The following is a 23,893-nucleotide window of genomic DNA, read 5'->3' as shown; positions in this document are numbered from 1 at the left end:
GAATGCCTTTAACCATTGCCTTTCATTTGAACCCACTATAAAGGTGATAGATTATTATATTTGCGCTTAGCACAAACGTTCAGACATGACTTATTTAAAGAAAACATCTTAAATTTGGCGAGCGAAATTTAACACGTTTACACAAAACATGAAGGTCTTTTTAAAATCACTCTTAATGTTGTAGTAGCAGCAGTAATCCAACAGGGGTCAGTGTTTCCTCGCTGCAGCGCCCAGAGGACACACCTCCTCTCTCCCTCCTTCTTCCCCTCCTCCTCCTCCTCCTCCTCCACCTCTCTGCATGTTGCCGCTGCTTCTGTTGCTGCAGCTGGTTTCAGGAAGCGGAAGCAGGAATGTTGGAGTGTTTTTTAGAAAAGTTTGGACACTTTTGACAGTTTGGGCTCAGACTCGATTGAACTGTGGAGAAACGTGACGGTGAGTAACCGGAGCTTGTCTACATGGCTCCACGCCGGGTGTTTAGTGTTTGTGTATGTGTGGAGAGTTTTAAACTGCGGCTGCTGTCACAGCGAGTCCTTCGAGCCAGGGCTGAGCAGCTGAAACAGCAGGTTGGGCTGACACAGTTAGGAGAAAAGTTTGTTTAATATCCACAGAGGCTGTGCATGTCGTGAAAATGTGAACTGAAGAAAGATTGGTCGCTGTAAAGAGACTTTATTTCAGCGAGTTGCGGTGTTTCTGTGTTGTATATGGTTACATGTGAAGTGTTGACTAACAGGCTGGATGGCTCAACTTTAGAATGCATGCTGACACATGGGACTCTTCCTGTTAAGTGTAAACTCTGCTGCGTAGCACCGTTTTAATACATATAGACAGAGTTTGAAAAGGCTAGTTGGATAAATTTAACAGATAACATTTGTGCAAAACCCAGAAATATAACCATAGGGAAATATTGTCAAGGATTTTTAAAGAAAATGCGAGAAAAAAGTTCAAATGAATCTTGTATTTTCTACATCTCAGGTGATTTAACTCTGGAATGAAACACTTGACGTGTTATTTTCCACTGACCACTCTTTAAAAATTACTACATTTCTATGTTTTCAGTCAAATGTTTGTATTTAATGTAAGAGCTCAGCTCAGAGCTCAATCTTTATTTTGTGTAAAGATTTTTATTTGAGGCTCTCGCTGCACAAATGTAGATTGCTAGCTGAAAAGGCTGGTGAATTTTTAAGACAAGTTTTATTTTTTACATTTTCAAACTCCATATTCCTTTCCCGGCTTAAAACGTAATCACATTCTTGAACTTTAATATATCTAAAAATGTGATTGATGAATTAATTTAACAGTTGAATTGAAAAAAAATAAAACTTTTATTTTTGTACCAAAAAAAAAAACTGTCTACTTTTAAGTATCACCCATGAAAAGAAGAAACCATCCTTTTTTTTTTAAAATCATAATGGAGTTCAATCTAATAAACTCAAATATTTCTGATACATTTCTGTTCTTAAGTTTGCTCATCTGTATTTTTAAAGGACTTTTTTGATTTGGTATGCAACCCCCTACCCAACGTTCTCATTGAAAGCAAATATCCCTGTACTGCAAATCTTTTCGAACCGTGGGCCGAGTGTGGCGCTAGGCTAACATTGGCTTGCTTCATCTCTGTTTTGATATTTTTTGTTGATAACTTGGCTTGTAGTTTCTTTTGTCATTCCAACTAAGCCTGGTGGAGAAAACTTACAAGTCTTCTGTTTCCAAAACCCAACCGCTTTGTGCGGCACTTTACTCAGGTCTCTCTCAAACTAGATCGTCTTTGTTTCTGTCCTGGATCCAGATTGGAGTCCGCACTGTGAGAATGATTTTCATCAACAATAACTAGACACAAGTCATGGACGTGGCAGCAATTTTGTGTTGGGTTCAGGAGAAAGCATGTATATCCTTTGGTTTATTTATTTATAATAAACCAAATCTTAACTCTAGGGAAAAAGCATAATTGCACAATTTAACCTTTATGACTTCTTGGATATTCTTCAGACTATAAAAGGTGACAAATTACACACCTCGGGGGCTGCCTCCATTTACCTGTGATGACAGGTGTGAGTAGGATTTTATTTTCTTTACAAACAGAAATAGTTGAACACATACCTTGAGACCGGTACCTCAATCAATTCCTGGCCAGCAAAGTAGTGAATGGTGAATGTGTGCTTCCGTCAGGTGACCGGATTTGTCCACATTGCTCCGCTGTCGATCAATACTAATCAACAGTGTTTAAAACTGCATCTTAGTCGGCTTCCTAGATGTGCTATTCAGCTTATCAGCGCTATTGATTATATTATATATATTTTTTAAAGTAGATTTTTCAGCTGGGAGCTTCCGTTAAACCGAAAGCTCAAGAATGCTTTGAATCACAAAGTTAACATGCAGGACGTATCTCCAAAGACAATTGGAGCTATTTGTATGTGCGCTCTGACGGGTAGTTTTAATTACTTTTTTAAAAAAATCATTGTAATTACTTTGCTCATAATGTTACAGTGAGGTTGTTTGATTAGTGTCTCCTGATAGCCACAGCTATAAGATCCACAAACTGGGTGCAGGAAATAATTTAGTACGACTTTTCTTTTGCTGCCGCACAGGAAAAAAGCAGACCACGGAAAACCTCTGAAAAAATACCTGCTTTAAAGTAAAGAACTGAAGGAAATGAGCCAGTGCATAGTTGCGGTTGTGGCAATGTACTGCTGGCTGGTTGTTTTTTTTTATTTCTTTTATTGAAGTAACTTCCTTTTCCACTGCTAGGATTGATCTGTACCTGAATGTTTATTAAACTTATACAGTATTTGTATTGTCTGTGTATTGGAGACAGCTGTCACATGATGCCTTATCGATGGAGCTGTATTTGTTTAGCAACGTTTCTGAAGGTCACAGCAGCTGGAACAGTTTTTATGGGAATCGACTAACAGTAAAACTGTCTGAGATAAACATACGGAAGAAGTAAGCTCAATACTGTTTGCGTTTGTTTGTTTTTTCAACATTTCTATTTTAATTTTATTCATTATGTGTAGATTAAGTGCATTTTAACCAAATGTCATTGTACATTTAAAGTAAATTTTAATAAAGTCAATTTGGATGTGAAAGGAAAACAAAACGTTATTTTTAACAATTAAAATATTTTTAGCTTTTGTGCCGAGATGCTGCTCCTATTTAATTTATTTCTACTAATTATTTATATGTTACACAAATTGGTGCCATTTGAGCTTAGTTTTCACTTTCAAAGTACAACCGAAAGTCAATATAAACACCACTCTATTATCAGATCGGTAAGTATACACATTTCTGAAGCAGTGAGTGATATGCAGCTGATGCTCACAGGATGTTCAGCTCAGTGAAAAACCGAATTGGTATGACATCGTTACTAACCCATAGAATGTTTTTGCTACTAATATCTATTTTATAGGTGTATAAAACTTGTCCACAGGCCAAAAAGTTGTCTCTCTCCAGTCAGTGCGCACACGGTGCTTTTTCAAGTAAACTGTTATCAGTAACACTTAGTAGTTTATTTGAAATGTCTGAGTACATAAATTCGACTGCTATGAAATGTCACCTCGATTACAATGTTCCTTAATTTCAGACACTAATCAAACAGTCTTTCTGCACTGGTGAAGGTTTATTCACCTCTGTATGCTGAAACCTTTTAGCAGTTGACATGATAGGGACGTTGAACTTGTGTTAGGATTAATTTAGCAAATAGCTATTTGGCGAAATATTTTATGTACAGGACTGAACTTTCAGCCCAAGATGGTCAAGCATGGAAAAAGAGAAAATGTAATTCAGTCTATGGTGTAAAATACTTTAATCTGAACACTGTAAATCTGTGTCATTTATCCCAATACATAACCACCATTTATGACAAAGACACAGCAAACTATCCATAGACCTCATATACATGACTGAAGTTAATATGTGGCAAAATATGGCTTTTTGCTTCACGTTCAAATCATATACATATGAGATAAACAGTGTGACAGCAGCTTGAAACTGTTCGTTTCTTTATGCATTTATTGATTTATTATAAAATTTGAAAAAAGGTTCAAAATGCTAAAAGAAATACCTAAGTTTGTTACACGCCAAACCTGCAGCCACAAATAGTTTCTTGTTTCTGCAGAAATAGTCTGGATGTGATGAATTGGTTGTCAAAATAGATCCACTTTTCTTTCGCTGATTATTGGGCCTCTTCTGAGTGTGTTTGGATTTTGTCTGCTGACTTTCAAAGCTGGATTTAAAATTCCTGCTTGTTATTTTTTGGGGGCAAAAATTTAGGCAATAGAGTGTTAACAGACCAGAACAAGAAAACTGGTGTTTGTAATTATAGTAGATATGTTCACAAGACAGATGATTACATTTCAGCCAACTTGTGTTGAAAGGAGCAACTTGTTTTGTACTTAAGATAACCGAAGGAAAATTAAAGTCACGACTAACCTGAGTTAGAAAATGTTTTCTGTAATTTTTTCTGAAATGTTACTAATGTCGGCTTGATGGTGAAAAAAGATGAAAACGACATACCTTTGTTTTTATGTGACCTGTTGAAGGATATAAATGTGGCTGACAGAGTGAAACGCCGACTTTATTCACATTCAAACTTTATGTCAAAATGAAATTTGTTGGACTGACTTGCTGTAAGTATCAGGCTTCAATAGTAGGAAAAATGTACAAAACTAAAGAAATTAAAAAAAAGAAGAACCCAATATCTATATTCAGAAATGGAAAAATAAATATATAAACTATGATGGATTTTGGAAATGGATTTAAGTAAAATAATTTAGTGTAATGTCTTTTTTTTTTTTAGCATGAATAAATCCAGCCGTAAATGTTTCCAATCAGCTGATTTGTAAGAAACAGTCGTTTTGTTTAATGAGGAAATGATTTTTCCAAAGCAATTGTACTGGCAATACTTATGCATGCCTGAAAAGTCAACAAAGTCATTGGAATAGTAAATATTTGCTTTGAATCAGACTCCGAAAGATGATCTTGACCTCGTGCTTACTTGATCAAGACGGTAAATGCAACCGTGCATGAATTTCATCTGTTTTCCCCATCGACTAAATAAATAATGTTGCATCTAGAAACTAACTGGTTTGTCGCCATCAGATTTTTATTTGTCTTTGGAGATAAGATAGAAGAGTTAAGCAGTTACACGTTTTGAGTTATTTTTTATGCTACACAATACATCTACAGTATAATACTGAGTAACAATGATCTTAAGAATGAAATGGAAAAACGTAATTTTTTGCCACCTGGGTTATTAGTCATGTCTAGTATGAGTTTTTATTGTTAAGCAGTTGCATTTGAACTTCTGTTAATAATTTCAGTCACTTTACATCCATATTTATCCATATAAATATTACCATCAATTCTTTTACTGATTTAGTTTTGAATAAATTTTATTTTAAGTTTTCAAAGTTTAGAACATACAGATAAACAAACAGGGCCCAGATGCACAGGTCAAAACATAAAACATTCCAGTTGACATATGGTGTACACACACAACACATACAGTATATACATAGTCACATTGCCATCAAATCTTAATGGAAGCTGAGTCTTTGTGCATCCTCCGGTCCTCTGCTGTAACATTGAGCTGGACTCCATTGATGGTATAACATTTGGGCAGAGCTAAACTCTTGAGCCTGGCTTCTGTCAGAGACGACGGGCTGACTTAACATCTTGGCTGGATATTCGTGCCATTAATGGGGCCCATCCTCTTCTCACAGTGACACCCAGTTTACAGTGAACTAAAACAGAGAAAGGACAGAAAATCCTCACATTTCAAATAGTTTATTGAACAAGTGTGTAACACAGATTTAGAGTTACTTAAGAACATATTTTCTCATATTTTCATGAGTAACATCTCGGGGCTAAATCTACATTTATGATCATAAATTATCTCTCTTTTTATTAATAATACCATTGTAAGATATTTGCATAAGCTGTAGTAATGTTCATAAACCAATCAGATTTTATCATCCCATAGAAATTGTTACGTGACACAGATGAGAATAATATCAGTGTAAGTTTTTCTTGTTGAACAAATACTAAAATTGATCAGTATTATTATTCAGTTTACCTACTGCTCCAATAATCAATTTGGCAAAATAAAAATAAACTAATATAATAACAAACAAAGATGAACAATACTCTGTGTACTCTGCAAATTGACTGAAAAGGGAAGTTTGACAGTGGAGTTGGAGTATAAATAAGAAAAAATTGATTAAACGCTGAAATTTGTCTTTCTTTTATTCTCGTATACACAGAAATCTGATTGCGGCAGCATTTAGTTTGTAGTATGAATCAGATTTCAACAAATAATAAATAAATAAAAATCAGATTTGAGCATCAAGACCTGCTTTGTGAAATGAGCTTTCTGAGATCAGTTCTGGAAAGTTCATGTAACCTTTTAGAATATTTTTTAATTTTTTTTTTGCTTTAACAGAAATTAATGTTTTTGTATAAATTTGAAAATTATATTTATATATATATATATATTTGTTCTTGGATATTTATGTATTGATGTTCCCTTTTGTGTTTTGTATGCAGCACTATAAAAATTTCTGGGTAGGCAGTGAATGCAGATAAAAATGCCAAAGAGATGACTATCAGTTTCAAGTGACACCAAATCAGTCTGATCTTCCAGTGAAACAGAGCAAAAATACGGGTTTTTGCTCTGCAAACGAGATTTCTGAGGTTTTAGTTACCATCAGGCTAGAAATCTACCAAAGCCATTTTCAGAGAGCTTAGTGTCCACAAAACTGTTTGTTGCTCAATCTGTATAATAAACACAAGCAGGAGGGATCAGTATTGATTCAAGATGTCACAGATTTACTACTACGCAATTGAAATGGGTGTCCACGTTCAAATTTACAGCCGTAAGGATATGGTGGTGGTTGTTGTTTGCTAAAAGAAAACCTTGATTGTTTTAAAGGTTGTTTGTTTTTACACAGAACAGTCATTTATCTTTACAAAAGGGAAATTCTGCAAAAAACAAAACAAGATGCTAAAGAATATCGAGCATGGCTGTGACAGTGCCACATTTATTACAAATGACTAGAAGGATGTCTCGCTAAAATCATTTTAGAAAATCCAGTTTAAAATGTTTACGGCAAGAACACCGTCTTAAGAGAAAAGTGGGACATGCACTAAGATGTTCACACACTCACACAAAAGAAAAAACTAAGTTAAAGAGAGGAAATCAAGTTATTGTTTTGGAATGGTCAAGTCGAAGTCCAGACCTCAATAAAATGAAAATATTATAGGAGGGACTAATTACGCAGTTCATGCGAATTTCCCGGAAGCCGAATTGTTTCAACGAGCTGAAATTCTCAGAAGCTGCAGGACTGGTCACCAGGTTCTGCAAGCATTTGGGTGTGGATTCTGTGGTGCAGGAAATTTACACCAGTAAATTCATGCGAGTGCTTATTCTAATCCCAGACACGAATTCAACTAAATCCTTGAAGTTGGATTTAGAAATAAATCCAACATCTGAAATAAAAAGTAGCGTTACCTACATTTTATTTCAGTTTTTTTTTGTTTTTCTTTGGCTCTACTTAAAACTTTTGTAAAAATCTTTAGGCAAATTGTTTGGTGCTTTGCCAAGCAACTTGAAATATGTTTTAGTGGAAAGGCGGCTGTACAGAATTTCTTGTAAATTTTCTGTCTAGTTCCTGGATTCTCTGTTTATGTGTGCAAGACAACATAAATTGAGCTGTATAAAAATATTTTAGGGTAAAAATAGACAATGGTAGCCTTTTGATACATATGTTTTCTTGAGTAATTCATTGATTACTGGTCCAGCAGACTTTCAGTGTTAATCACCAAAATGGTAAATTAATTTAGCTAATCTCTTAATTTTAGCTTATGTCTAAATTTAATAAAATGTGAGGAAGGAGACTGCTCTCCATTTCACCACTATGCTTGATTTTTAGTTGTCATGCCGAACACCTCGTTGTTTTAATGGGGTTTTTTTCAAGTGTCCCTGTGCTTTACTTTGTGATCTTGAAGTCAACTAAAGAACCTAAAGAACTTTAATTTAGTTCTTTCGTGTGAAAGCTGCTGCTGATGATGTGGAGGTAAATGGTCATGAAACTATTATTAAACATGATTCATCAGATTTCATCATGCAGCCTGTCAGACTGTTGTTGTTTTCCCCCTATCTAGTTTGTTTTGCATTTTCAGCAGAGCTCTAAAAATAAATGCATCCCTCTCTTATATCTATCTATCTCTCTCTCTTTTTCTCAGACAGGAAGTTATCCTGTTCTTTTCTCTAAACACTTGCTTCCTGTTTCACACGTTCTCATTGAGATTTGGCTGCACCCTCCTCTGGCTCTATCCATCTTCATCTCCTTTCTCTTCTTTCGTTCTTTCACTCCATCACATTTCCCTTCACCTTCCATGGTTAATGGCGGGCTGATTGAGTTCCTGTCTTATGTCCGGTGGGTTACATGAGCACATTGGCAGAACATTCACACATAATTTTCTTTTTTTTTCTTTTCTGTGCTGTGAAAAGGCTGAGCTGCAGAGCATTGGCATTGTTGGTTATTGTTCAAAAAATACAATAACTATTGCATTTTGAACAAATATAAACCTTATGAAGTAGGAACTAATCTGTCCTATAAGTTTTAACACAGTAGTTGTTACCAGTAGTTGTTTTGTTTAGTTACAAAATGAAAACCTAGAATTGGCCTCATGTTCCAGTTTATGCAAGCAAAATATATTGTTCGTAATTTCCAGAAATTAGCATTCGTAAAACCTTATTGTGTAGTAAGATGAGCTTTGAGGTTCCATCTTATGTCCTTTTTCTTTTCTCTTGTGGTTCATTTTAGAAAGAAATTGAATTCATATCAGTTGCAGCAATATTTAATTTCCCTTTGGAATCAACAAAATGTTTTTGATTTTGAATTCAGATTTTTATGTCTGGATGTTCATAAACATTCCCATGCATTGTGTCTGCAGAAAGAAATGAGCCTAAGCTACATGCTTTTTGCAAAAACTTGTATAAGTTAGAAATGGCATGGAAATATTAGACATCTCTGGCACAATGATTTATTATTCAATTAAAAAAGAAGCACATTAATTATCATCCCATTTTTCTCATGTTCTTCCTAGGGAACATTGCAGTTTTCTTTACAGTTTATGAATGAGCCTTGTGGAAAATCTTCTCGAAACTGGATTTATGCTTTGGCCTAAACCATTTTGTTGTAGCTGTGGATGGATTTTTACGGTTGTTGTATTACTGGAAGAGGAGCTTTTACTCTAAGCTCAGTTATTTCAACTGTATCTGTCCTTCCATCAACTCTGACCAGCTTCTCTGTTCTTGGTAAAGATAAAACATGGCGACAGCATGATACTGCGACCACTATGTTTACACGAAGGCCACCGTGTGTTCAGGGTGATCTGCAAGCAAGCTTTGCAGCCCATTGAAGCAGTTGGCTGCAGTGTTGCTGTGCTGCATGACTGTTGGGTCAGCTGGTCTCTTGTCCGAAGGTGTTTATGTGCATGGTTGTTTGTCCTGCATGTTTCTATATTGCTCGGCAATGGACTGGTGATCTGTGCAGAGTTTCCCCCGCCTCTCACCCAATGATTTCTAGAGCTGGGCATTGGCTCCCTGCACCCTGATGATGGTTTTAATAGCTCCTAGTTTCGCTTTAGCCCACTTTTAGTAAGACAGTGTGCGTAGTTGACAAATGACATGCAAATCAAGGAAGTTCCATATTTTTTTTCTTTTATGTAAACTCTTCCTTTGATGCTGCTTCCTTTGACGATGTCAGTCACAACATCCTCATAGTTTAAGAGCCCCGACATTGTGCCAAGTTTTTAACCGTTGGTTATTACGCTCATTCCTTTCAGAAGGTGCTTTTCCCGTCTCTCGGCGTGGCTTTACTTCCTCCAAAGCGCTACTGAGCTGTAGATATGCTGTCAGATTTCTTATGTACTGCTGCCTGTAAAATAAAGTTTCTAATGAATTACTTCTCCACTGGCATTTGAGTGTCACTTTTCAGTTTCTGTGGAATACAGTATTTGTTTTTCCACATGGTGCTGATACAAGGCACAGGTTCTTCTAGTCTAATGAGTCTCAGTTCTTGATGTTAAAAACGTTCCCATTCGCTTGAGTCTGAAGTTTGTGTACTAGCTATTTAGTGTCAGTGTGGCTAGGAAAGACTAGCCCGTTTTTATTTGCTCCTGCATTATATTGACCTATTATTGTTCCTCAGCTTATTCTGTTGTTAATGGAAATTGCGATGCAAATGATGATTTATTTCATAAAACTCATTAACAGTTGCCGCTGTGTGACAACTGTTGCCACACAGCGGCACCCACACACTGGTGCTGCTGTGTGTGGTTGTGTCTGTAATCTCAATCGACCTCCTGGTGGGTCATTTTGCCAATTCCAAGTTTAGAGCAGAGGTGACGTCACACTGTGTGAAAGGGAGAAAGCAGTCTCTGTAAAACAGTTTTCCCTCATCTTAAAGACAAAAATAACGTGGAGTGCACATTTTGAGCTGTTTTTTTATCCATTTATATTTGCAATTAACACATGTGGTACGGTTTGCATGCATCACTACGAACCTTAGTCACTATATTCACTGGAGAATGTTGACCTTTAACGCAGAGATGTCAGAAAGGTTGGCAGCATTTCCAAATCAACAACATTCCTTACCCGACAGATGAAAGCTTCAAACAATAAAGCAGAGCATCTTAAGATGTTTAGTTGTTGTTTTTTTTTGTTATCTGCTTAAGGCGGCTCTGTTTAAGTTCAGTCCTTTGCTAAGTCAATTCCTTTTAACTTCTTACAGCTTTGTGGTTCTCCTGAATTCATTTCAGCAGCTCTTTGATTACTTTAATTCCTACTTGATTACATCTGAGGGATGAAGACGGTAAGAGTGTTGTTGTCAGCATGACCTGTTAATTATTGGTTCACTAATCAGAAAAGATTGTATTTTCAAAAATTACATGTTCTGGTCCAGTCAAGGTGAAAACTGCCTGATTCTGGTCGGCAGTTGATTTCTTGGTGCTTCTCTCATAATTTCAGTTTTGTTTTCTTCCTCTAGTAAAGTAACCAGCAAGTACTTTTATTTCCCACAGCCATGCCACCTGTTGCAGATGTTGCTGCAGAGTCATCAGTCCTCTGACTGAATGACAAAAACAACACACACCAAAATGGACGTCGGCGTTCTTGACAGACAACCCACCGCTGCTCCAGGTACGTCTATCCGCTGTGCCAAACTTAAACTGCTGAAATAAGTTAACGAAGAACTGGAAAGTACTTGAAATACTTGGCTATATATTTAACAGATGTGCAGGTTAACAAAAATCTTCACACTTAATGTTGTTCAGCACATATTAGATGGACGTCCGAGCACTTTGTCATATCTCTGTTGTTTATTATCGACCTGACAGGCAGTAACGACACCAGTTAAAAAGCTATTATCATGGTGAGGAGTTATCGCTTATCCAAACTCGGAGGCTCTGCAAGCTTAAACGCACTCTGTTTTCGGTTGACTAGCTGCCAAACCTGACAGACAACATAGCATTCAGACAGGTTCTTCACTTTTCTTTGATTGATCCTCAGATCCCACTGTGGGGCACGCCACAATCGCCAATGAGCGCCGTCAAGCCTGGGCCAGAAGCAGGGACTCCTTTGGGCAAGGGTCGAAACCAGACCGCTTTGATGCCCAGCAGATCCAAAGTAATGGGACTGCACAGAGCCAAGAACCAGGTTAGACTGAGCTTAAGTGTCAGCAATGCTATGATGTGTAACAATCATATGTTTGGGGAAGAAATATTGAACCACTTGCAATTAAAATGTTAGCAAAAGAGTTATCCTCATATCTGATAATGTCATATTATCCTGTTTGTCTTAGTATTCTCTTTAATAGCTAAAAGCCAAAATACACTGTTCTAAACTGTAGGTGTATTGTGCTGGAAATAATCATATCAGTATCTTCAAATGCATGAAGTTTCTGCTGTATTGATTCACTCTGAATTGAAGTGAACGGGAAAACTTTAACATAGCCAGCAGTAAGATAAGAAAGTCGATTGCTAAATACGCCACCGTTATATCTTATTGGAACTAGTTTTTAATATATAAGTATAATATGGCAATCATTTTTTTAAAATACTGATTTTTCATTAAATTTGAGCCACATGTGAGGTGCCAAGAGTCGCATCTTCTTGGCACCCCAAACATTTCCTTTAAAGGGTAGTAAAATATTCATTTTCATTAGTTCTTTGTTTAAACCTATCAGTCTGCTAATATTTAACAGTAATCTGCTACATCCTGTTTCTCTGGTTTATGAATATGACACTGGCCAGTGTGTAGTACCTACTTTTAAAATGTGGAGAGGGTTGTAAGAGAATAAACAATAAAGTAAATGGGTGTTGATGTTCAAAAATCAGGAATTGGTTATAGGAAAGAGAGTCTCACTTAAAGGGTAAACAGGCAAAAACAAATGTTAAAGCTGCTTTAGAAAACTGCAGAAAAGATCGATATCTTGAGGTCGCTAACCCTGAAACCTGCTGGCTATTGTCTGGTGATGTAACCTCCAGCCAGTAACTCTAATGCTTGCGGCTTGAATGTCGGACCTTCCTAAGGTATGTTACACGCTTGCAGTAATATTATGGCCAATTCACATAGACAAAAAGTGTAGGAAATTGTTTTTCCTCAATGCAAATAACTAAACAGAAAAAGTCTTATCTGTGTGAATTATGCTGTGTGTAATGGATAAATTACAACCAGTGACCACTGTGATAATTTGTGATTTCAGGACTAAAACATTGTATACTGGAATTGGAGTATTGTATTTATAGAGGGTTGTAATTTCTGCAGAACATCTGCTGGATTATTGCTAACGTGCTAACATGTGTCTTTCTGCCAGGACAAGTTCCTAGCAAGATTGAAAACTGGCTGATTGACTGCAGGTACAGTATTCATTCACTAGAAGACCCTACCTGTTTTTTTTTAATTATTATTATTTTTTTTTCTGGTTTAGGTTGTTTATGAAGTGTCACACACACTTTTGACTTTATAAAGTAAAAAAAAAAATTCGCAAGCTGATTATCATAGAAGTTAATAAATAATTTGGCAATGACTTGCATAAATTTTGTGTGAAAACTGCTCAATTACTGAATCAAAATGTAAGATTTGTACTGGATGACCTTTAACATCGCAACTAACTGGTTGAGTGGCATTTCTCCTAAGTGTTTTTGTTATTCGTTAGACTATTTATTTTTTCTCACGGTGTCTAAAAACCCATGTGCGGTTTATTAGCTGCTGATGTTGGACTGACATAAAGCCAACGCCTAGGCATACAACACGCAGAACCTCTTGAAAAAAAAATGCACGTAAGGAGGAGACCAACGCCCAGAGATAAAGCACATGATCTTTAGGGAAGAGCTATGAGGCAGAGGGAGAAAGGAAGAACCCGACAGAAGACGGAAAGAGAGGCAGAAAAAGAAAGGGAGAGTAAACAGAGGAGGGGTTCCTCCTGCTGAGTCAACATTGTTATCATGCTCCCACACGGTTTCAGCCGCTGCCACTCAGAGCCCTCCACAGCGCTCTGACAGACATGACACAACATCCCTGTCTGCAGCGGAGTCTGGTTACTATAGCATTGGCTCTAGGAGCCCAAAGCTAACATGGCTGAACATGGAGAGTGGGACAAATTTCCATATTCTGCAGCTGTGCGTTGTTACACAACCCTTGGTGTGTGCGTGTGTCTGTGTGTGTTTAATGGTGACATAAAGTTTGCCCTATTGATAAGAGGTGCAGTTCGTGCAACAGCTCGGTGCTCTCAGCAACCAGCTGCTTGAAGTAACTGAATGTGTTAACTAGTTAACCCGGGTAAACTAGTTTTGCTGGCAGATGACCAAAAATGCAGCCTTTAAAAACGTCACATTTAAATTTAACCCAAGTCTTGGATATTTTCTCATCCTGACAGGCAGCTGAGGTCATTTATGGCAGACAGTAAAACTTGATTGCTTAGACACTGTGACAACCGCTTTAAATGGATTAGTTAGACATAGCATGACAGGCACTAAGCGCAGGTGAAGTGAGGCTTCCTTGCATCCACTGACCTTAGCATCGCAGCTCATTTGCCAAGTAGCTTTTTATCCTGTATCCTGTGCATTACTGGACTCTGATAAGTGTTCTGTTTAGAGTCCAGGTTTAAATTTAGATTTATACTTAACTCTGTCCTTTTTTTATGTCCAGAACTCCTCTTGGATCCTCTCTAGATGAAAGTTCTTCTCCCAGCAAAGGTAACCCATGTTTTCTCTTTTGGTTCATGATATCATAAGAAACCCAAAAAATACCCTTCTGACACAATTTTAACTCTTTCAACGTTTAATCATGTAAAAACAACTGATAATCACAACTTCTTCCTGCTCTAAAATCTGATCTAAAACCACCATTACTTTAGTAATACACTGACTTCTCATAACTACCCAAACTACCCCTGTAGGAGAGCAAAAAAGAGCAGTAGATGGCCCCTCTAAGTCGAGTTCTTGTATAGCAATGAAGCTATTCCATTACTTCACCACATCGTATTTATTCTGCAGTTATGTGTGTCTGTGTGTGAACAGGAGTGAAGATCGGCTGCAGCTTTGAAGATGACCTTTTATTGGGAGCTGACGGTCAGTTCAGATTAAAACTAACAATGCAAATCAGATTAGAAATGTTTGCATATTGTTAACAATTTCCTCCAATTCTGTATTTAAAATAGAATTAAAAAAAAATCACTTCTTATGCCAAATGGTAAGTGTAGCTGTTTTGTAACTGCTTAAAATCATAATCGCCGTTTCTTAATCTGCAGAGAGAGTTAAATGCTTGCCTCACTTTGTGTGGCTGTCTTATGTTTTGTTCAGTTTTCAGATAAAAAAAAAGTAAAACTCTACTTCAGATGTTTCCCAAGAACTTTTGGATTTCATTAGCGTTGTCCCTCAGGACTGCAGTGGGTCCAAAAAGTCAAACAATATAATTCCAGATGTAATTTAAAACATAGCCATAAACTGTTGTTTAAATAATTAGAAAGCAGAGTTGGAACAATTGTTAACATTGAGTTGTTTCAGAGCGTTGCGAGTATTTTTATTGGCTTCTTGGGCCGTCCTTCTTTTAATAAATGCAAATTTCCACTTTATTAGTTGCAGCATGTAAACATTGTGGCAAAAGCAATTACATCCTCAACTTTACACACATCGGTCCTTGGTGTGTGAAGGTGTTTAAATGAGGGTCAGATCTCTTCCAAACAAAACAGCGTCAGCAGAATAAACAGAACATCTTGTGGGACTGCACTCAGTTCCTCAGTCCTGTTTGTTCATGAAGGAAAAGTCAACAGTGGTTAGAAGTGTGGAAAGACACCACATGCATGGCTGGCCCTCCTCTGAAAGTGTGTGTACCTTCGTCATTCTTGTAATCTGCTGTGAATACATATGGTGAGGCTCCGGTGCTAAGAAGAGCAAAAGCACAATAGGCTGTAATGACCCGACTTTGATGCCGAGTGTGGGTTTATTGGCCAGCTAGGAGATTCTGGGCCTGAAAGAGTTAATTACTGGCTGGTTTGAGTTTATGCAGATTTAATCTGAAACATCCTGTAAAGAAACAACAGTTCTGAGAACTCGTATTTATTGTTCAACAACTGTTTATCTGGTCTCATATGAGTTAAAAACGATCAATTTAATCTATTTTAGAGCAATAAATGCAGCCTCAGGGTGTTTAGGTGTTGTTGATTGTACTAAATGCAGATTCTGTGGAAATGCTTTAACAGTGTTTTATTTTATTTAGTGATATTTGTGTAATCTTTATATACAATCCTCTCCAAAACGATTCTATATTAGGACTTCTACAGATTAGATATGGGTGAGTTAGTGATTGGTTGTACCTCTTGAGTAAAGATGAGCCAATCAGATTTTTTTTGTGGATTTCAAATCCAGCTTTTTTTAAAGTTTTGAGCTGCTGGTTCTTATTTGTCATTTGAAACTCTGACATGCATATAAGCGATATTACTTGTGGGTTCTTGCCATGACCCATCATTAATTATGTGTGTAGCATAGTAGCAGAGGCGATGTTACACTGCGTGAGAGAGAACAAAAACATAGACAGAATGATTGTGGAGTTGATGTTTTTGATTGTCTTTGATTTTATGTTCACCATTAATGTGACTGGTGCTATATTACATAGAGAAAAAAAAAGGCCGTCTCTGACTGGAGACCCTGATCATCTTGTTTTCTGCAAGGAGCCCTGCTCTCTCTCGCTCTTTTGCAGCCCAAATCACCAAAGAAAAGTTTTCATATGTCAAATTATTTCTCTCAGTTGCATTTTATTTTTAATACTTTTTCAGTGGTTTTGTTTTAAATTGAATGCCAAACAGAAGCGAAGTGTGACAAAAAGATTCAAACCATGTAGGAAAACAAAAGTAAATGGAGATTTTGGGCTTTTACTCAACAGTAATGTGATCTTCAAAAGTAGCTCAAGTTGAAGTTTGCCTTTTTTGTCCTTTTACTCTGTGAAACCATCTAGTGCTATTCTAGCTGTGACCATGCAGGTTGTTGTGTGGTGCATTTACTGACGGGGAAAAAGATCAAAGTGTGAGGTTTCCAACCAACCAAACTATGACTACTGGTATTTCTTTGCAACTATATATGTTTTCAAACAGCTAAAATTGTCAGTCTTGTAAGCGAGGGAAAAGTCTAGGAGTCAGCTTTCAGAAAACTGACCAGCAGAAGGCAGAAATAGATGCTGGAGGGGAAAGCACAGTTTTACTCCATCTTCCAAATGCCACTCTATTCTAGTCACTCTACAGTCTCATTAAAAAGACCTCACAACATCACAGTAGTATGATCTGTGTTTTTTTAAGGAGTTTTTTTTTTTTAACCTATAAAAAAAACACAAAACATAGAATACTGGTAACCGACCCATGCTTTCTATTCCTTGAACACATTCCTTGGAGTTTGGCTGTCTTTTATTTCTTTTATGTTCAGGCTGTGTTTTTACTTGAATAAATCAGAAGCAGTGGTCAGCTTGAGGACAAATTAAGGGATGGCAGAGCTACACATGATTTACAACATTTTACTAGCATGTGAAGGCCATGTCTTTGAGAACATCAAAAAATATCCTGCTAAGAACTGATAAGTAACCTTGTAGATGCATCATGCACATGTTGATGGTCTAATGCCAATTTTTAGTTCATTGTTCTTTGAAAATGACCGTTTTGGTGCTAAAATACAATTTTATGTCCAATTGTGACACTAGCAAAAAAAATTAAGTGCCTGGAGATTTAATATGAAATTGTCTCTTTGCCAAGTGATCTGTTATGTGTAGACACAACATTACACATTTTCCTTGTTTTGGGTGTATTTTTATACACTTGACTGATCCATTGTTCAGAGTTGAGCTACATATTAAGGCAAAAATACATTCCTCTAAAATGCCAAAACAAAATGAGTGAATATCTTTTTGGGGAAAAGGCTACTGAAGTCCAAAGAAGGAAGTTTAAAGAAATGAAGAGTAAAGAAAAAACATGTATTAGAGACCAGTGCAAATAAAATGAATGTTTTGCACTGTGTTTGGCAGTATAAAATAGAAAGAATTTTTCTATTTTATACTGCCAAAAGAAAGGATTTTGATGAAGCTCTTTGAAATTATTGCTATCAAACAGTATTGCAAAGATTTTTAGCAGATGCAATTGAAACCTAAACCAACATGGAGACCAGCTTGCGACTGAAATGAAATATTTTCAGTTTTTGTCAACACTAAGTTATGTTTTAACAGCCAGTTGGTGCAAATAAGCTAACCAAAAAACATCCAGCCAAGAACTGATACGTAACCATGCCCACTTTCATCTTAATATGTCTGTGATTTATGTTCTGTTAGTGCAGGTTTCTCTGTGCACTTCAGCTTATTAAGTCCTGGTTGCAAGTGCTGCGATTGTGCTCAGAGTGAATTCTGTTGAGGCAGCTAATGTCCAGTGTGAAGTAAAAGGTCTTTGTCGATGTCAAGTACGAACAGATCCTAATGGACCATAATGACATCAAGCAATATAAGGACGGGGTTGGAACAGATTAAAGTATTAGCGGCTGACGGGAATGGCAGTGAATTAGTAAATTAAATGGTTCGGGGTAGACGAGATGGAAGTGAATGAGCAAGTTTCCAGATGCAGCGCAACTTCGTTATCGTTTGCTCCCTTAATCCAGCCGTCTGCCAGAGAAGAAAACATGGGCTATTTAAACAGAAAGAAATGGAGAGACACTCAGGGATGGTGGCGAAGCTGCAGGTCTCAACAGGTTCTTTGGAAATGAAAATATCACTCATACTGCACTTTGGCTTTAAGTTCTCATAGACAATACAGTAAATGGTGGTTAAGCATAAAAAAACAGTTTTATATAACTCAAGTGTCACAGTAGGGAAGAAAGAATGCACTCCATATTAAATTTGATGTTGATTTGTAAGATACAGCATGGTAACACATGACAGTGCAGACGGCCAACGGTGACAGATTCTCCCGACCCGAGAACGGGTTTTTCCTCCTGCTGTACAAACAACTCTCACTAGTTCTGTTTTCAAATTGGGGCAGAGCTAAGCAGCTGCACTGCCTGTCAGCTGCCTTTTAAGGGAAGTGTTTTAGCTTTGGTGCATTCTGTAGCTATGGAGAATAATTATTTGAGAAGGTTTCAATATCCAAAAAATTACACTTGTCCAATTCCCGTTAAATCTGTAGAGAATTGTTCAAATAAGATCAGGTTTTAAGGGAAAGCAGTGCAGCAATCAGAAAATGACATTCTCTCCTGATGTATTGGGAATCTTGCATGCTTAAAACTCAATTTAACTACACTGCATGTCATCTCCAAGAACCAACCACAACCACTTGTTTACAATCTCATTTGGATTTCAAAGGGAAAGCTGCTATAGTAGTGTTTTTTGATGAGCGTTGCATTTGACCCTCTTGTTCAAAATCCAAAATACACTGACGGGTCAAATCTTAACTCATAAAACAGGTTTTCAAAGTTCAACTCAAATTTACCAAGATGTGTTCCAATAGCACTAAGGTATCTAAACCACTTCCCTCACTGCAGCAAATCATTCTGTCGGTTCTATTGACTCCTGATTCTCTTACATTTTTGTTTCTGCAGCCGATCATCTTCAGTCCAAAAATAATAAACCTGAAGCTTGGTGAGTTGTTTTTATTATTCACCCTCATCATTCAGTACGTGAGGTTTAGTTGGTCAGCCTCTCCTCTTACTCTAACAGTTCTTTGTAAGTCCTTGTTGCTCTGTGTTTTTATGTAGTTTTGATTTCGTGGCGGATCGGAAGAGGATTCAGTACAAAGAGAGGGGGAGAAGTATGAACTCCACAGGATCAGGGAAAAGCAGCACTGTCTCCAGGTCAGTTCATCCCATTACTCTTAAATCAGGATCGCTGAGGTTTTTCCAAGATGGAGACAAGTGGTTTCAAGTGGAAGAAAATAGAGACGCCGTGTGCTCTTGATGGCACTTAACATAAATGGCTCCCATTGACTCAGACACGTTAAATGAGGTTGAATACAAAATTTAGACCTGATTTATAACAAATGGATGAGTCCATGCCAAACAGAAAGTTTCTCTAATTTCTAAGCTGCAAATTGGGTCAATTCTCATGAATCCTGCAGATTTCTCAATATATTTTGGGCAATTAACTTTTTTTTACATCTCATCATTTCACAACTACAAACATTTGTGTTTTTTATTGAGATTTTAGGTGACACACAACATAGCAGATAACTAGGAATTCAAAGGATTTCAGTTCATGATTTTTAAAGTAGTTTGTAAATTGTTCTCAAAAGTGCTGTTTTTAATTTTATTCAGCCCCGTCTTTTTACTCTGAATAAACTCGATTTGCTTTCGATGTAAATCTCTAGATGTGCAAAACTGGTGGAGACATACTGCAAAGGATTTAGCAGCTTAAGATGCAGCAAAAAAATGTTTTTACAAAGCACTGACGCAGGGGTACTAAATAGAAATGCACGGTACATTCTTAAAAACTGTTTATTTTCCTTTCCACTTCAAAAGATTCTGTTCTTCATGTTGATCTATCACACTAAAACCTAAGAAAATACAATGAAGGTTGTGATCTGACAAAAATGTGCAATGTATGTGCAAGTAGTTCACCACATGGACTTAAATGCTCACTTTTGATCATTTTTAGAAATTTCCCTTTAAGTAGACCAACCAATAAACATATTAATTTGATGTCCTTCATGTTTCCACTTTAGAAATGGTATGTGAGCATGGTGGGTTCCTAACAGTCGGACTGTTAACAGTGTTTCAGAGTTGCTGGACCTGTACGAGGAAGACCCGGAGGAAATCCTTTTAAATCTGGGTTTCGGTCGAGAAGAACCTGACCTGTCCTCGAAAATTCCCCCACGGTTCTTCAACAGCACCTCTTCAGCGAGAGGCATTGACATCAAGGTAGTGCTGGTTTAAACTTAGGAGCATGTAGTGTCAAAAGAATGCATGAAACCGTGCACCTATATAGCAGTTTAAGTCTTTTCTGCATTATTAATGTTAACCGTTGATGTTGTTTTCTGTGGCTCACTCGTAGGTCTACCTAGGAGCTCAGCTGCAGCGCTTGGAAGTGGAAAACCCCAACTACGCTCTAACCAGTATGTACCTCTAACACCTTCTACACTCCTCTGTCCCCTTCGGTGTTTATGGGCTTACTGTGCACATCTCTAGCAGCTGAACGGCTCAGCTAGTGGGTGTTTGCACTGAGCGCTTCAGAGGTCTGCATCCTGAAACTGTAGACAGAGGAAGTGAAGCGCATTGACTGTGTGTGCGTGTCTTGTTCCCAATACTACTGTGGGATTTTGTGGGGGTCCTTCAGCATTTTTAGCTGTTCTGCCAACTGCCTGGACAACACTGCCAGAGAGAACAAAGATCTGTTTGTCCCAAACACACACACACGCGCACACACAGACCTGCTCCCTCTAACATCCTGGCCTCTTTTTGTTTTTAAAGTTTGGTCTACCTGGAGGTATTGGCTCCCCAATTGAGCGAACACACACACAGCTGATCCTCTTCATCTTGACAGTTTTACAGTCTAGTGCCTTAAAAAAACACACTTGGCAAGAACATTTGTCAAAACAAGAGTCTGTTTCAGTCTTCATGTTTGGGGAGATTTGAATTGCTTTGGTAACTAGAGCATAGTTAGAGCAGTTTATATCTCTTGGATCTGGTTAGTTTCAGGTAAGCAAGACCATCAGCAACTTTAGCACCTTATTGTTATGAGTGCAGTAAAAAGTGGGATTTTTTTTTGTTTTTCTAGCTGTGAATTTTTTTAGGTATGAATTATAAGTCCTGCATGTTTTCTTTGAAGCCCTTTGAACATGAACACGGATGTTTTGCAAAATATATCCGTGATTTTTCTGCTCTGTTTGCACCTCCTTGGCAGAGTTTTTGCTGAGATTTTTTTAACTCCATTTGTGATCCATCTGGCTGGACTGGACACCCATAGATGAATAGAAATGATGACCCAGAAGCCTACTTTGTACTCACCCACTGTCGTTTTTTGTGAAACCAAAACAAAGAAGCCATTTTGTGGATCACATCTTTCGGGATTTCTGCTGAATTGGTTTCCATTTAACTCCAAATGTGAGCTGTAGAAGTTAATTACATATAAAGAAAACGGTAAACATTGTGAGAGAAAACATGAGCTAATTTGTTTTTGGTATATTTTCTTTAAAATCTTTAGCCAAGTGTTGCTTTAGCCATAGCCAGAATGATCTTCTTTTGAAATATGCTGTTGCTTATCCAGCCTAGTGCCTCGGCATGGGTATTGAATTAGGCCCACAAAAAAACTCGGGTGTAACCTTACTTGAGCTAATGCTATCAAGGCTTCTAAAGAGAGAAGATTTTGGTCAAATGAGTTTTATGCATCGTCTCTCTGATATTTAATATTTGGTTGCTTTGCTGTCTGTAACTTTTAGCGTCCTAAAATAAAGGTGCCCAGATGTGAAAAAGGAAGCAGCTGGACTTAAGCTTGCTCCTAACCTAAGTGGCAGCACATGTTGCAAAAGAAAGCTGTATCCCATAATGAACAAAAATGAATAAATATACAGGTGCATCTTAATAAATTAGAATGACATCCAAATTGTAATTTAATTTAGCATTTCAAAAAGGTTCCTCAAAAAATTGGAACATTAAAGGAGAGTTTTTACTACTGAAATGTTAATGGGGAAGACTAGCGTGACATTTGTCCAGCAGACAAAGAGTTATTTCTTTAAAGGATTACAAACATGGCAGTTGAACTTGCTTTCTTAATTTCAAGGAAAAAAGATAAAAAGTCCAGTTGCCTTTTATTGAAGCCCATAGGATTGTCCTGTCCTGGATGCTTGAGAATCCACACCACCGTCTCTTTCTTTGAGCGTAATGTCCTGCTCGCCGAGCACGTGAACTATGCATCTCACTGGAGTATTTCCAGCTGTGAAAACAAATCCCAGCTCGGCCTCTCCAGCTGTGAGGTGCATCTGTTAAGAGCAACACAATCTGCCAAAAATGGCTTTGGTCTGGCTTGCTTTTATTAGTCTTTAGCTTTTAACTCACAGCCATTGCCTTGTAGCATTATAAAGTCCTGCATATTAATCTGTTAGTTTTTCCAGTTTGACCTCAGAATTTCTTTTTGTTGTTGTTGGCTCTTGCAAATGTGCATGGAAAGGCAGATATCTTATTAGCTTGCAAAGCAACTGGTCAGCTGTTAGGAGCTGATGTAGAACAATCTTGTCTGATAGAACCACATTAACACATTTATTCGATGATCTTTTGACACACTGGTGCTAAATCACTCAACAACCTTAGATCTCTAAGAACATGAATCTGACTTATCAGTGTGATGATGCACTGTAGGTTGTTAAGGTGGCTCAGAAAGATTTCTCTTTTTATCAGTGGCCTGCAGTATCACTTATAAACAGACCTTCCAGGGTACAGATTTGTCCAGCTGGTCAAAGGTCAGTCAACCCTCACTGTTAGATTTGTCGAACAAACAAGCTGGTAGAGCAGAATGGGTGTGGCTATTTTTGTATGGTTATTTTTCATCTAGTTCTCTGATTGTCATGGCTGACAAGTAACAAAGCATGTTTACTTAATGTAGCAAATGACAGAAGAGTGAAAGGAGCCAGTCATAAGTCCCAGAATTAAGTTATTGAACGACTGCACCGTTTTTTAAAGATCTGTTCAGGACAGAGCGGAAGAGGAAGATGCTCACAAACATTTGACAGCTTGTTTGATGGGAAATTAAAACTCTGTGTAGATGCCTCAGTATATATTTAGTTACATTAAAAATAGCAACTAGATTTTTTTTTTAATGTGCATAAAGCCGTGTTTTGCTTAGGTGGAGATGCAATCTATTTGCATGACTGCATTTCAGATATGGAGTGCTGATATGTTAAATGAAATGACGCTTTGCTTTGTTTTGTTTTGTTTTTTTTGTTTAGTTGCCCTGAGCAAGTGGGCTCGTCTATTCAGCCAGAAATAGCACTGCAGTGTGTTTGGAAACTGACAAGTTATTATTCAAGAATGCTTTATATTTAGAACATTATCTTGTTACCAGACTACATACTGATGTCCGGCTCTCACGCACTGATCTTAGGCATTCAGGGCTCTGATGATTTCTACTTATTTCTACAAGTTTATGACGCAGGCACTCTTTGTTTGAGTGCAAGGATACAGAGGTGTCTGCATCTTCTTTGGTGCAAGCACAGGACATGCCCACACATTCCCAAACATTCACATATTTTATGGTTTATGATCCAAACAAAGCAGAGTGCAGAGAAATTGCACTTTTGCCTCATTTTATGTCGCTGAGGCTCATGTTTTGGATCCTATTTATTTTCACAGAGCAACCACAGTTTTATTGCCTCTGGCTAATCAACAC

At 37.4% G+C, this 23,893-nt stretch overlaps 1 protein-coding gene across 1 annotated transcript in view; it reads left to right on the top strand.

The window, feature by feature from the left end:
- Positions 1–296: 296 nt before the first annotated feature.
- The window catches only part of itprid2 (ITPR interacting domain containing 2), a 41,691-nt gene continuing 18,094 nt past the window's right edge, over positions 297–23,893 (top strand). The window contains exons 1-10 of the mRNA XM_032567300.1: positions 297–432; positions 11,080–11,197; positions 11,567–11,713; positions 12,873–12,915; positions 14,207–14,253; positions 14,578–14,628; positions 19,120–19,159; positions 19,276–19,371; positions 20,286–20,433; positions 20,567–20,627. Coding sequence (XP_032423191.1) covers positions 11,131–11,197; positions 11,567–11,713; positions 12,873–12,915; positions 14,207–14,253; positions 14,578–14,628; positions 19,120–19,159; positions 19,276–19,371; positions 20,286–20,433; positions 20,567–20,627 — 700 coding nt within the window. The 5' untranslated portion in view covers positions 297–432; positions 11,080–11,130. The remainder of the gene's footprint in view (positions 433–11,079; positions 11,198–11,566; positions 11,714–12,872; positions 12,916–14,206; positions 14,254–14,577; positions 14,629–19,119; positions 19,160–19,275; positions 19,372–20,285; positions 20,434–20,566; positions 20,628–23,893) is intronic.

This window comes from Xiphophorus hellerii, chromosome 7, assembly GCF_003331165.1.
Source record: "Xiphophorus hellerii strain 12219 chromosome 7, Xiphophorus_hellerii-4.1, whole genome shotgun sequence".
NCBI lineage: Eukaryota > Metazoa > Chordata > Actinopteri > Cyprinodontiformes > Poeciliidae > Xiphophorus > Xiphophorus hellerii.
The sequence above is the reverse complement of the archived record's forward strand: the minus strand, read 5'-3'. Positions and strand labels throughout refer to the sequence as shown.